At 37.4% G+C, this 12958-nt stretch overlaps 1 protein-coding gene across 2 annotated transcripts in view; it reads right to left on the bottom strand.

Annotated features, from left to right (window-relative positions):
- Nucleotides 1-527: 527 nt before the first annotated feature.
- The window catches only part of LOC131038534 (probable manganese-transporting ATPase PDR2), a 64466-nt gene continuing 52035 nt past the window's right edge, over nucleotides 528-12958 (bottom strand). For both annotated transcript variants that reach the window (XM_057970988.2, XM_057970989.2), the window contains 8 exons: nucleotides 5860-5988; nucleotides 3604-3669; nucleotides 3415-3486; nucleotides 2836-2987; nucleotides 2522-2633; nucleotides 2306-2422; nucleotides 2108-2195; nucleotides 528-2015 (listed from right to left, as the gene is read on the bottom strand). In XM_057970988.2, the coding sequence (XP_057826971.1) occupies nucleotides 952-2015; nucleotides 2108-2195; nucleotides 2306-2422; nucleotides 2522-2633; nucleotides 2836-2987; nucleotides 3415-3486; nucleotides 3604-3669; nucleotides 5860-5988 (1800 nt within the window). In that variant the 3' untranslated portion in view covers nucleotides 528-951. The remainder of the gene's footprint in view (nucleotides 2016-2107; nucleotides 2196-2305; nucleotides 2423-2521; nucleotides 2634-2835; nucleotides 2988-3414; nucleotides 3487-3603; nucleotides 3670-5859; nucleotides 5989-12958) is intronic.

Raw genomic sequence — 12958 nt, 5'->3', positions numbered from 1 at the left:
TCAATAATGAAAATTAGAACTAAATTTCTTATAGAAAAAATTGCGTTGACTAAAAAATATCATTTCCTTTATCTAAATGTGCGTGCAAAAGTCACCACAACAACCTTCCAAATCAATGGCTTTGATATAATCGCGGAGAAAGTAGACTACAATCTATGTCTCCATTATTCACTATAAATAAAGAAATGAAATAAAGATCATATTGGATGGGTACAATAGCACCAAAACACATCAGTTTCGACACTGTATCGCATGCATTAAAATCTTAATGAAATATCCTTTACACATATATAGGCTGGTACAAGTGCCATGAAATAGTGCACTTAAGTTTCAGTGCATCAAAAGCATTCCGAATATACAATAAAACTATTTTCAAAGAATAACCTATGTAAGCAGCTCAGAAGTTTTCATCCACACAGGTTTCCCACTCAATCTTTCTTACATCATTAAAAATTTAACATTACTATCTTTAAAGCTTAATAAGAACATAAGGTGAGCATTACAAGAAAAAAAGAGACAATCTGGTATCATTTCCAAAAGAATGTTTGATAAATTATTTTCACAACATAAAAAATCATTTCAAATTCTGTCAAAATCTTTCTGCCAGTGTGGCAAAGGAAATGGGCAGCATACGGTAAGTAACTAGAAGCTTCTAGAATATATCAGCTAAAAGACTATGGGAATCTCTTTCCCTTTTAGACATTTGAATAAATTGCCTATAATAATTAATCGTGGTAACAATCCCAGGAAGAGAAGTTCCCTCTTCAGGAAAATCACCAAGCAGGCCTTTCAGTTATAACAGCCGAATTATAGCACGCTAGTTATCTGCCTATAATTTAAAAACTTCACTGAGGAAAATCCAGAAAATTGAACATTCAAGACAAATTGACCTCGAGAACAAAGGCTCTGCTGGAGAAAAAGACTTTTAAATGATAAAATGTTGAGACAAAATTAAGCAAATTTCTTCTGACTAGAAGACATTTGCCGCTGCCGCCTCTTCCATGAAGGCATCCTACCAGGGAATAGCCATCGCAACGTATGCTCCCAGAGAAAACAACTTATCATCATAAGAAAAGCCCATAGAAGGATCTTGCTACCAAAGGGCTGTGGTAAAGGAACCAGCTTTAACCAGTCATTCAAGCTTCTGAACATGTCTGAGGTGATAGCGGTGAAAAAGACAACAGCCATTGCCAATGCATAGAGAAAGGGTTTATTTTCCCGAATACTTTGGTTGAAAGGGTGGCCCATATAATTTACAGCAAATGTAGCAACCTGAATCATCATATTGGCCATGTAAGAGACTGTATTAACCAAATTGGGATGAAATTCTGAGTCAGGCTCAATACATTCCTCTGGCATATACTTCTCAGCTTCTTTTACAGTTGAGATGAGAAAAGTCAGGTGTATAGCAAACTGTCCTAGAAGTGAGAGAAAAACGTAGGAACAAAATATATTTGGATGTGGACGCTGGGCAGAAAGCTTGTCCAAAGGTCGGGCATGAGAAATGAACAAGAAAAATGCTGCAGTAAAAATGCCACTAATGGTTGCTTGCATATCACCTAGCTTAACTCCATCCAAGTACATCACACTTAATACATAAGCAGTTGCCAAGCAATTTAATCCCAATATCTTGAACATCTGTAAGGTTGTCACCAGTGTGCTTCGTCCCTGCCGAATAATATCTGTTATTGGCCTAACAGAAGCGTGCTTAGCAGTAAAAGGAGAAGCCATTGATGCATCCCCAAGCCTGACAATGGGGGCGGTTCTGCCATCTCCCTCTTCTCCCATCTCATCCATAATCTTCTTCAGTTTCTGCCTTTGTCTCTCTGCAGAGTTAAGATGTCGATTGCTAGACGAACCATGAGATTGAGATACGGCAGTCAAGGCATTACTTCTTGCTGATCGATTCGTGGGCACAGCACCTGCTGGTCCATCATCAATGGGGTTGACACTTAATGACTGACCTGCTGGATCAGAAACTCCACTTTTGGGCTTCCTTGATTTTGATGTTTTGGCTGTTATAAACAGAATCACGACAAAGCCATTGAGACAACATACTGAATCAGTATAGAAAACAAAGTAGAAGAATGCATCTCTGAAGATTTACCTCCAGAAGTCAATGGTTGTGCTGAGGTAGAACTTTCAGATGATTGAGTAGGTGGGATTGCATTTAAAAGAGCTACACCAACATGAGCCTGCAAATTTGCAGTGTACATTGGGTTTCTTGTCAAAATCATTCTCTGTAATGTGCTTCCCTAAAAACTTAGATGTTCCTTAAATAATACAAAGAAAAATGCCACCCTACTTGTTTGAGAGCACCAACATCATTTGTACCATCTCCACACATCAATGTCATCCTTCCCACCATCTTAAGAGTAGTCAATATAAGTTCTTTCTGCTCAGGGGCAACTCTTGCAAAAACCTGTGGTTCATTTACATGAGATGCAACATAGTACAATTAGTTGTTGAGGCAATAACTCAATCAACAAAATCGTACAAGTTAGCTAATATAGGCATATACCTTGACATAAGGGATGACTAATAGTAAGGCATTTGTGCGTTGTAACATCATGAAACAATCCCCACCTATGCAAAGGTCATGAGAAACTGATAGATCCTCCACTTCATTTTCGCTAGAGAAGCATTTAGCATTTGAGTTAGAGTAGAGTATAAAATGTGCATAAATCATCCCTAAAACTCAAAAACTTGTTTAAAACCATCTCTTTGGTAATCTTATATATAGATAAAAACACAATTTAAGTGACAAACTGCTGACTGTCTGCAACTGGTGTGAACAATCACTACACTCAATAAAGAGGATGCCCAAAAACTTACCGGTAAGGAATTTTCACCATCTCATCGGGAGAAATCCATTCGAACCCATCATTGTTCTTCATTGGAGTTAAGATCAATGAAGGCTGTGAAACAATGTGAACTTGACCAGCAACATGACAAGCTGTCAAAGCTTGATCGCCAGTAATCATCACCTGTATAAAATAGAAATCCAAGCAATCAATGTCAGCTGTTTATTCAGGTTTTTTGACAGGGGTACAGTGGGTGTAGGCACACATTTTGGAGACAGCAAAATTTTTCCAGAAATTTGGGGATAGTAGGGAGATGGTTATTAAATATAACTGAAACAATCTAAAAGAAGTCAAAATAATTTAAAAGATAATACTCCCCCTTATAGCTTTTGAGGGAATTTTGAATTAATTTTCCTTAAAATGCTACTTTTTCATTTTTATGCACCAACTACAGTAAGCTATCAAGTCCTGAAAAATGGGCAGAAGCCCCTGAATCACCAGGACATCAACCAGACCCTCAGGGATGTATTCATGTAGAATGCTCATGTCTTCAGACAGTTCAAACAAAATTCAATTTTTCCAAAAAGAGCAAAGAGAGAGCATGAAATACCAAGTCATGTGATGATGCTTTCAGTTCCCTAAGTACATCAGCAGAATCAGAACGAACGGGACAATTAAAGACCTAAGAAGAAGAGAAAAATATCAGGATGCAGATAAAAAGGAATTACATCCCAATGAAAAAGGATCTGTGATGTCTTAATTAATTACAAGCATGCATATGATAACATAAATTACTGACCACAAATCCTGCGAAGGTAAGCTCACTCTCAACAGTTTCTCTTTCTAGACTCCTAGCCTCACCAACCTGCAACATACACATCTATAAGTTATGGTCCAGAACTCTCAAAATGAAAATAGAATTACTGGTTCCACTAAATTTGATCAAAACTACTAGTAATATAATACCATGTACAATATATAATCAATACATTACAAAACCAAAAGCACTGTGTAGAGCCTACTCTGAATATAGCTGATTTTTCTATTGCAAATTCAGGACAGCTTGCGTCTTCTGAAGAACATATGGGTGTTTTTTCATAGTCTACTATTGAATACACTTGAGACTCGTTAAATCTTCATTTAATCTCAAGTTTGATGCGCTCTCATACTCTCCATAGATGCATATTTACTTTAAGAAAAACAGTGCTACAGTTGTATACTTCTTGGTGCAGGAGCACCCAAGGAGATCATGCCTTCATAAGGAAATTTTGAGTTTTTAAGTTTTGGTTCATGTTAAATGTCTTCAAATAAGGTCCTATGGACCATTTGTGTGAGTTTGAGTTCAATCATAAGGTCATGGTGTTCAATAAGCCTATATGGGCAAATGTTGTCACAATGTTGTCAAATGTGTGTCAATGATGAATTCATGGATATAATCTTGTTCCAAGGTCTACTTGACCTCTTTAGGCATGTTTAGGTGATTTCAAATCATTTTGAAGCTTTGTAAGCAACAAGGAAAAGTTGCTAAAGTTGTCAGATCAAAAGTTGTCATCATGTAAAGTTGTCAAAGTGTAAAACCAACGGTTATATGGTTTAAACATTAGTGGAAGTTGGTTGAAAATAATGTAGAAGGGTATAAAGGACCCTTGAAAGATCGAATGAGAAAGTTGGAGAAGTTGGGCAATGAAGATTGTACGTTGAAGTCATCATATGACATATCAATACGCCTTTCTCTGCATTTTCTGGTAAAACCTCTGTAACAAACCTCAGTACAGTCTTGTACGACCTGAATCCATACCATTAACACTTGGAATTGATAATAGGATGAGTTGAGAATCTACTGTTTTTTATTTGGTATAAATTAATTAAGTTTCAAGCTTTTATGGTGATTTTACTGCCCACAGGTCTGCAAAATCTGAATAGAGGGTTTGTAAGTAAAAAAAACATGATTCTTGCCCATTCCACCCACTGTATCTTCTTTAACTAAGTGGAATGGGCCCAACAATATGTAAATTAAATGTTTTGAATGCTTTGTGAGCAGAGGAGGTCATTCATTGATTGCATGGTGATGTCTTGAGTAGATGGTTACATGCTTTTAAGTGATAAGAGAGATGTTGGTGATAGGGTTTGATGAATCCTTGTTTTGACTGACCTTTTAAGGGTCAATGAAGCATGTGCAAACCCAATTAAAAGTGTTTGGGGTGTTGGGGAAGCGTGGGAAGGACTGGAAGTAGTGGTTCCAATAAACCCTCCTAGGAAGGGCTAAAAATGAGGGTTTGCTAAGATGGCGACTTAGTGGAAGTTCTAAGCCTTGAAACCTGGTGAATGAGGCTATTTGAGGCTTGTGGAGTAGGTCTGGGCAGAGTTTTCAAACTGAAGAAGAGATTGAAGATAGGTTCCTTTGTAAAAGTGCCCTAATTGGCCTAGTGGGACAGCGTACAAGCCCTGTTTGGGAAGAGTTGGTCGAAAGTGACCTAAAGAGATTTTGAGATATGTTTTAGAAAGCCTTAATGGGTATCTAAATATGTTTTGTTCTTGTATCTATCATCCTTGTATGAAAAGTTATGTGCCCAAAACCCAATTTGGAGACCTACTAGAAAAGTGCTATGGTTGTGAAGGAAGAACTGAAGAACTAGGTCAGAAGGTTCATGTCAGTGGTTGATGGGTGTTGTTGTGGTGCCAAAACGTTTTTTAGCAGCCTGCCCTTGAAGTTTGGATCCATTTTGAGTCAGCATTCAAGTTTGGGCCATTTGTTGTCAAGATGTGAGGGGATGGTGAGTAGGCAAGGTGACTTGGGAGAAAGATTTCCCTTTGGAATCTTGTGAGCACTTTGGGGAATGGTTTTGAGTTGTTTCTAACGTATTTGAGCCCTTTGCATCACTTCTAATTCTACAAATGTGTACCAGTGATTCAGATTGATATAATCAAAAGTCTAGCAAGCTTCAATTACTCAAGAAACAATACATACAATAATATTGGCATGAATGTAATCCTATCCCATTTAAAAAAATTGGTACGAAAAGAAAACACATTAACTATAATATCATCTACATACAGGCATTTCAGGAAGATGCTTGTATGCAAGGGCAAGAACTCGAGACCCTTGACGAGTATAATGCTTGTAAGTATCCACATATCCTGGGGGCGTAATTAACAGCCTCTCCTGAATCGTTTCAGGTGCACCCTGCAGTCAAAAGTTTATGCAAGAAAAATATTCAGTACAAACATGCAAATATCTAGTCATAAAAACGTTAAATGCCCAAATCACCTTTAGTGAACTTTTCACTATAATGTAAAAACAATTCAGTAGTCGGCAGCTCTTAAATCAAATCTGATAAGTCATAGAATCTGTTTAGTTGTTTCATCATTTATGTTCAACTCATTGCAGTTTTTTAATCTCTAACAATCAATGTCTGATCAGAAACAGATTCTTGACTGCATACAGTACGCTACAATGTTGAATAAACAAAAAGAACAGATTGGAGCTGTCAATTTCACGCCTAACAATCACAGAATTTCCAATAAAACAATTTTAATCACACTGAAAATAATCTGTTACCATGCAAATTCATTCCAAGAAGTATCTCTAATGTTCAGGACTAAAGACTCCAAAATGATTTCTTATCCCACAGTAAATTCTTTTCTTTGTTTATTGTCCCATCCATAAAGTGCAACATTTGAAAACCAATCAGATATTAATTTGATCTCGTCTATCAACCAATTTCATGTAGTCACCCAAATTACAAGGATAAAACCCAATATGACAATTTGGCAATTCATCTACATTGTAAGAGAAGTTTCACAAATTGCTACATAATGCTTTTTGTTTCACTCTGCATGAAATGCTTTTGTGCGTGCACTTTCTAAATTATCCAGCAGCAACCATGTTTGCATTATTGTCCATTGACTTCCTGTCACCACAACAGATAGTGTTGTAAAAAAGTCAAAAATAATGTGTTTGGTACAATGAAGAGATCAGAAAATACAGATTGTATGTTCCGATGTTGAGGTTGTTATCATCAGACACATTTATATTTGGGCAGGTCAAAGGGAAACTGAAGTGATCTCCTACAGTTTTATCTTCAATTTCATGATTGCAGTATGACGAAAGAGTTGGCAAGTATCCTGACAAGACATCCAGTGAAGAACATTGTTTCTGATGTTGAGAAAACTAAAATGCCAAATTGGTTCAACGCCATTCTAGTTGCCAGGGTGGCTATATATCTGAACCCTGCATGTCGAATCTGTTCTAATGACCAAAATAAAAAAGGCTGTCATGATCCATAAATACAAGAAAACTGATAGGAAAAAAATAAGAGGCTTCTATGAAGATGAATGCAAATCCATGATGAGAACTAGCATAGAAGTTGCCAGTTTCCCTTGTAGGTTTGTAGATTCAATTATATTTAAAGTAAAATTGTACATTTCAGGTCTTTAAAGTGAGGGATGATATAAAATGTTCAAATTTTTACCTGGTTGTTTAATCTGTTCTTCTCAGCAGAGGTACACTTCAGCAGTTGCTTACTTCAGCAGATCCAGAGCATCAGCAAAGCAAACTGTATCCTGTGCACAGCAGTGTGGAGACAGTGCAATTGTATGGGTAGCAGCAGTGTGACAAGGCATTGGAGCAGTGAGTATATTGGCTGAAAGCAGTGGGTACATTGGCTGAAGGGGAGAGCGCATGCTTGCCTAGGTATACATGCACCAGCTGTTGTCCCTTTCAGTTTTTTAGTTTGCTGTTATATTTAAAACAGCAATTACATGAAAAGAATAACACTCAGTTATTTAGAAAAGGGCACATGCATGTAGAAGATGCATCATGCATGCATGCATGCGCTGATCTCATCCTCTTAGAATGCTTTTCAGATTTAAAAGTCTAAGTTTGCAGGCGTATAAGTTTAGACTTTTCTTTCGTTTTTGGCTTTCTATCCTATTTCCATAAAACAAAAACAGTTCAATCTTTATTCCAGTTTTCAGCGAGTGCAGCGTATTTCTTTACAAATTTAATAAGAAGACAGTTCAATACTGTATATTCACTGTCCGCTTTTAAATGTGATGTGTTCGTCGCCTGCAGCCTGAATCTACCTAAAAGGTTTTAGGAGAATGATTGTAAATCATCTTGTGTTAATTTTTTTTTCCCAAACTAACTCTCATCTTATTTTATTTTTCTAACACTTGGTTAAGCATCATTGTCTATGTAATAAACTAATAAAGTTTGAGTCACATTACATTTGTTATGGTAGATTATACTTCTGGAATTAATTTTAGTGAAATGAATGCATTTATAATAGGACATATAATGTAAATACAGTGCCATCATCCTTGAAATCTAGTTATCGTTCCGCTCACTTCCTCTTTCTACTGATCTGTTCATTGAGATAATAGACAGATAGACAAACTGAATGGCATAGTCAAAGATGACCTCATATTAGAGTTGTCGCCAACAATAACTTCAAGATGGCACATGTATTTAGTGGATCAATTTGATTGATTAGGTCACCTATGTGAGTTATGAGTTATTGGGAATGATTGATTGATTAGTCTTCGGCTGCATGCATTAAGTGTCCAGTTGACTGTATGAAGTGTAATAATAACTTCAAATTTGTAAGAGGCTTTCATCGTAATATGAGTTCTATTTAAGCATTTGAGTGCTAATCTAAAACACACTCAATTATCAGATGAATAAATAAAGTGCAGGTTGCTAAACAAATCATAGGAGTTATTTGTTTTGCAGGTAGCAAGTATTTTGAAGTGTTGAAGTTAGTTCTTTTATCTCCCTCCTTTCTTCTCAATTTATCTGAATTGATCATGCTGCTTGTATGCCGTCTTGGAGCCATTACTGTGTCTGTGCACTAGGTATAATTTAAAACTCGGAGAAGTTGTGATATACATAACACAAGAATTTGTAGGTGCTTGCATGCTTGTTGCCATGCAAGAGTGAAATGGTACCCGAGCAGGTTTACTGGTTGCTTTCTTCGAGCAAATGATGAAAGGAAGAATGCGATATCAGCAAGCTCCAAGAAGATCCCATTTTGGCATGAAGACTTTAATGCAGCCCATTAAGAGGTTAACGAGTTAACTGAATGCATGTGAAAGGCATATGCATCTGACATTCTTGATTAACAATTAGATCTATTTACTAGTTAAGCTGATTGTGTTTCTGATTTAGGTTTTTAGGTGACTGAATTGTTACAGCATACTGTTAGCCCTTTTATCCATGTGTATTATGGACAAAGGCTAAACACTTGCATTCACTTCCTTGAGGATATAGGGAAGCTAAGTTCGGAGAAAAACAAGATATCATGGATCATGAATTTTAGGAGTCACATGGTTTGCAACTAATTCATCACACTATACAATGTCACAGCCAAATTGCCATGTCTTAAGCACATCTTTATGTATGCTAGGTGGTTGAAGAGTCCTCACTCCAAGAGGGCAAAAGCGAAGAGGACAATGAAGACCATGTTTTATAATAAATTTGCCAAGTACATAGACGAGATCATCAAGCCATGTTATCATTCAAAAATAATTGTTTTTCTTTTACTTATAAAGTGCTGATTTTGTAAATTTCTATTATTTTAATTTTGCTGATTTTAATTTTTATTTCAATTTTTTTATTTAATCTATATTATTTTTTTAAACACTATTGTTTTAGGTGTTAGAGTCATTGATTAGGGTTCTACTGTTGGTGGATGGCAATAAAATCTCCATGGGATATTTATATGAAGTAATAAATAAGGCTAAAAGGCAATTTAGCATTTGCATGGATCAAAAAAACAAGTATGAACTTATTGTCAAGTAGGAGGTATTTTTTGTAGGGTGTCAAAATATGACGTGTTAATGAGTTTGACTCAAAAACTACACATTTGACACATGATTGATCAGAGGTGGGACTAACTACTCCACCAACATACATTTGTACCTACAGATGGCCTCAACATATGTATGGTGAGGATAGTCCTCAATGAAAACTTTAGAGACATTATACATGATGAGATACAAATTTATAAGAGTGTGGAAAGTTGTTTTCTCCACCACTATGCATTCAAAAGAGAGCCACTGCAGCCACTAAATTTTAATTTTACTAAAATTCTTACAAAGTTGTCATGTCCCCTTTCTAGAGTGGACATCAGAGACGGAGGAGTTGGCCTATCATTGGAGTCTCGTAGGCTAGCAGAGGTTGATTGGGACTCATTCAGTGCATATAGTGATTGGATTTTGGCTTTATAGGCAGTTTGGAGCCAATTTGGAGCAGTTCCTAGATTTTAGGGGGTATCCCTAAATTTTAGAAGGTCGTGACAGTTGCCAGTCGTGAGGTTATTCATGACCTTTTTGATGGTTTCAGTTTCAGGAGATTTGGGTGTGTTTCCTAGTTTCTAGAAGCATCCCTAGATTTTAGGGATGAGACTGCCAGTTGATCCATGATTTCCGACTTCAGTCACAGACAAGTGGCAGGTTCCGTTTCAGGCTTTTGGAGTCATTTGAGCCTTCTACAGCTATTTGGGATATATTTTTTATATATTTAAATATTTCTTAAGTTAGCGTTTAATTATTTAAATAAGGCTATGTTTATAGCCATTTTGGAGTAATAAGGGGTTTTTGGCCTCATCTGGATGTGTATCCCTTGGTGTAATAGCTCGTTGGAAAGGTCTTGGACTTTTCTAAATATTTCTCTTTTGACTCAGATCCTTTCGGTGAACGGATTTCTTTATATTTGAAAAAAGGTCATTTTCTATGCACTTGGCAACTTAAAATGAGAAATATAACATTTTAACCCTAAATGACCCATTGAATCACTTTTAGGGTTCGAGCTAAGTGGGAAGGTGTTATAAGGAAGTTGAGACCTAATTCTTATTATCTTTTTACACAATCAAACTTATTTTGTGAATTCGCTCTGAGTGAGTGATTCTTCATTTGGGACGCAAACCCCAAGATCTGGACTGGCTGGGACGTAGCCCTCAACAGTTATTGGCATTGGATTCTTTAGGGAGAGTGCATAGTTGACAGAGATTGAGTACACCATTCTTCATTGTGGATTCAGGTTGCAGAGTAAGGGTTTCAACATGGCAGATTGATTCTTCAGCTTGGGCGTGATTCTTGCAGCCTTAGGGCCGCCATTTGCAGCAAGTACTTTCCACATGGAATGTAAGGAATGCATGTATTCAGCCTTAGAGGTATTCTTGATTCATGATATATTATTTTGTGAAGAACTTGGAAGTTGCAGGTCTGCAATTTACAATAGCAAGCAGGTTTGAGACGGAAACCTCAGATTTGTTCTTCAGGAGGACGGAATCCCTTCTACAGGAGGCACATGGAACACATCACAAGCTTGTTTCAGGCATATTGAGGGTCATTTCAACAAGCAAACTCAGTAATCATTAGCAGCAAGGTCATTACATCAAATCTGAGCAAGAATACATTCAATTTCAGTGCATTACTTATTTCTTTTGGCAGCTGTACTGTTTCCCAAGGGGGCCGTACCATTACAGATGGCTATGGAGTGATAATAAATAAAATGGAGGGTTTTAACTCCATTTCTTGTTCTTAACTTCATTGTTAGGATCAGCAAGGACTGTGTAGAAGAAATCACAATCATCAGGCTTCAATTGAGATCAGGGTGAGCAAAACAGTGAGGATTTAAGGCTAAAATTATATAATTTTGCCTGACAGAATTTGGATTTCCAGCTGGTAATTGGGTTTTTGGCCCAATTTGTTATTGGCAATTCATTTGGAGGTAGTATAAGTGTATTGGTACATCTGGACTGCCCTTGTACCTTCAACTCATGCCTGTATCCATTTCTGGATAGCAAATCAGCAGCAAACCCCAGCGCTGGATCCGTGGTATGTTTCTAATTGTTTCGGTGAATGTATCTTCACTCCTAGTTGAATGTAATCTGCTGTCATAAATAAAATCAGAAGCTGATATCTTATTTTGAGTTGAATTCTATGTTATTATTGGTTAATGGTTGCAATCCCCATCACCAAAAAATAAACAACACTTTCTGCATCTTCTGTCTAGTCTCTAAGAACACCAAAATGCTCTGAAAGATAGTTTATTAATTAAAACTTATCCAGGGCAGCAAAGAACCCATTTAGGGATCTTTCAATGGTATCAGAGCTTTGATCTTGCCAGCCTGTTGGGTGAAGATCAAGAGTTCTAATTCAGATTTGAGTTTAGTTTGGTTGAAAATCAAATTGGACATCATGACAGGGTTGTTTAGAAATAAACAAGCAGGGAAAGAATTTGAACAAACACCTTCAAGGAGTTCCAGACAGTCTAAGGGTACAACTCAGAGAAACGGGACTCGCCCGAACTCGCCCAGACTCGGCGAGTCCGAGTACGAGTCATGCTCGGCGAGTCCTAGGGACTCGGACTCGGACTCGTCCGAGTCTGGGGAGTAAACTCGCCAGACTCGCCGAGTTGGCGAGTTTGGCTCAAAATCGCCAGACTCGGCGAGTCTTGAGCCCCAAACTCGGCTACTGGTTGGATCAATAAAATGACAAAAAAAAAAACATTTTAAAAAGTTTTTTTTAAAAGTAATAAGTTTTTTTGGAAGGGCGAAATTTGACATTTTGGTCTCTCCGTCAGGATTATTTTATGGAATATAACATTTAAGTATAAGTGAACTTATACTTTAAGTTATATTCCATATATACTGTCAGGATGTTTGAGAGTGGTTTCGGGCCTCCAGGAGTTATATTGCAAAATCTAGTTTTTGGAGGATTCTTCAGTTTTCCAGACTTAGTCAAATTTCAGGATCAGGATATTCCAGACTTAGCCAAATTTCAGGGCATTTGAAGATCAGGATGACATTCCAGACTTTATCACTCACCAACTTGACCTAGCTTGGACCTTCAAGAATGATACTCACTCACCAAGCAAGACCCAATTAGCAACAAGAGCAAAACCAGGCCCTAAGGAAGACTCTCAAAGAAACCCTAATTCAGACTTGTAATAAGTTTTTTTGGCCTCGTGGGGCGCTGCCCCTCGACCTCGCCCTGTATCACGACAGGGAGCGCGCAAGGGGCGCTGCCCCTTGACCCCACCTTGGGGGCGTTGCCCCCAAACCCCCGTCGAAAAATATGGGAGAAACTGTGTCGATAGAAGTAGAGAAAATTTAACCTCCGAGTCTGACACTGATTGGATCGACCAG

The sequence above is a fragment of the Cryptomeria japonica genome, chromosome 10 (genome assembly GCF_030272615.1).
Source record: "Cryptomeria japonica chromosome 10, Sugi_1.0, whole genome shotgun sequence".
Taxonomy (NCBI): Eukaryota; Viridiplantae; Streptophyta; class Pinopsida; order Cupressales; family Cupressaceae; genus Cryptomeria; species Cryptomeria japonica.
This window is presented reverse-complemented; position numbering and strand designations above follow the sequence as displayed.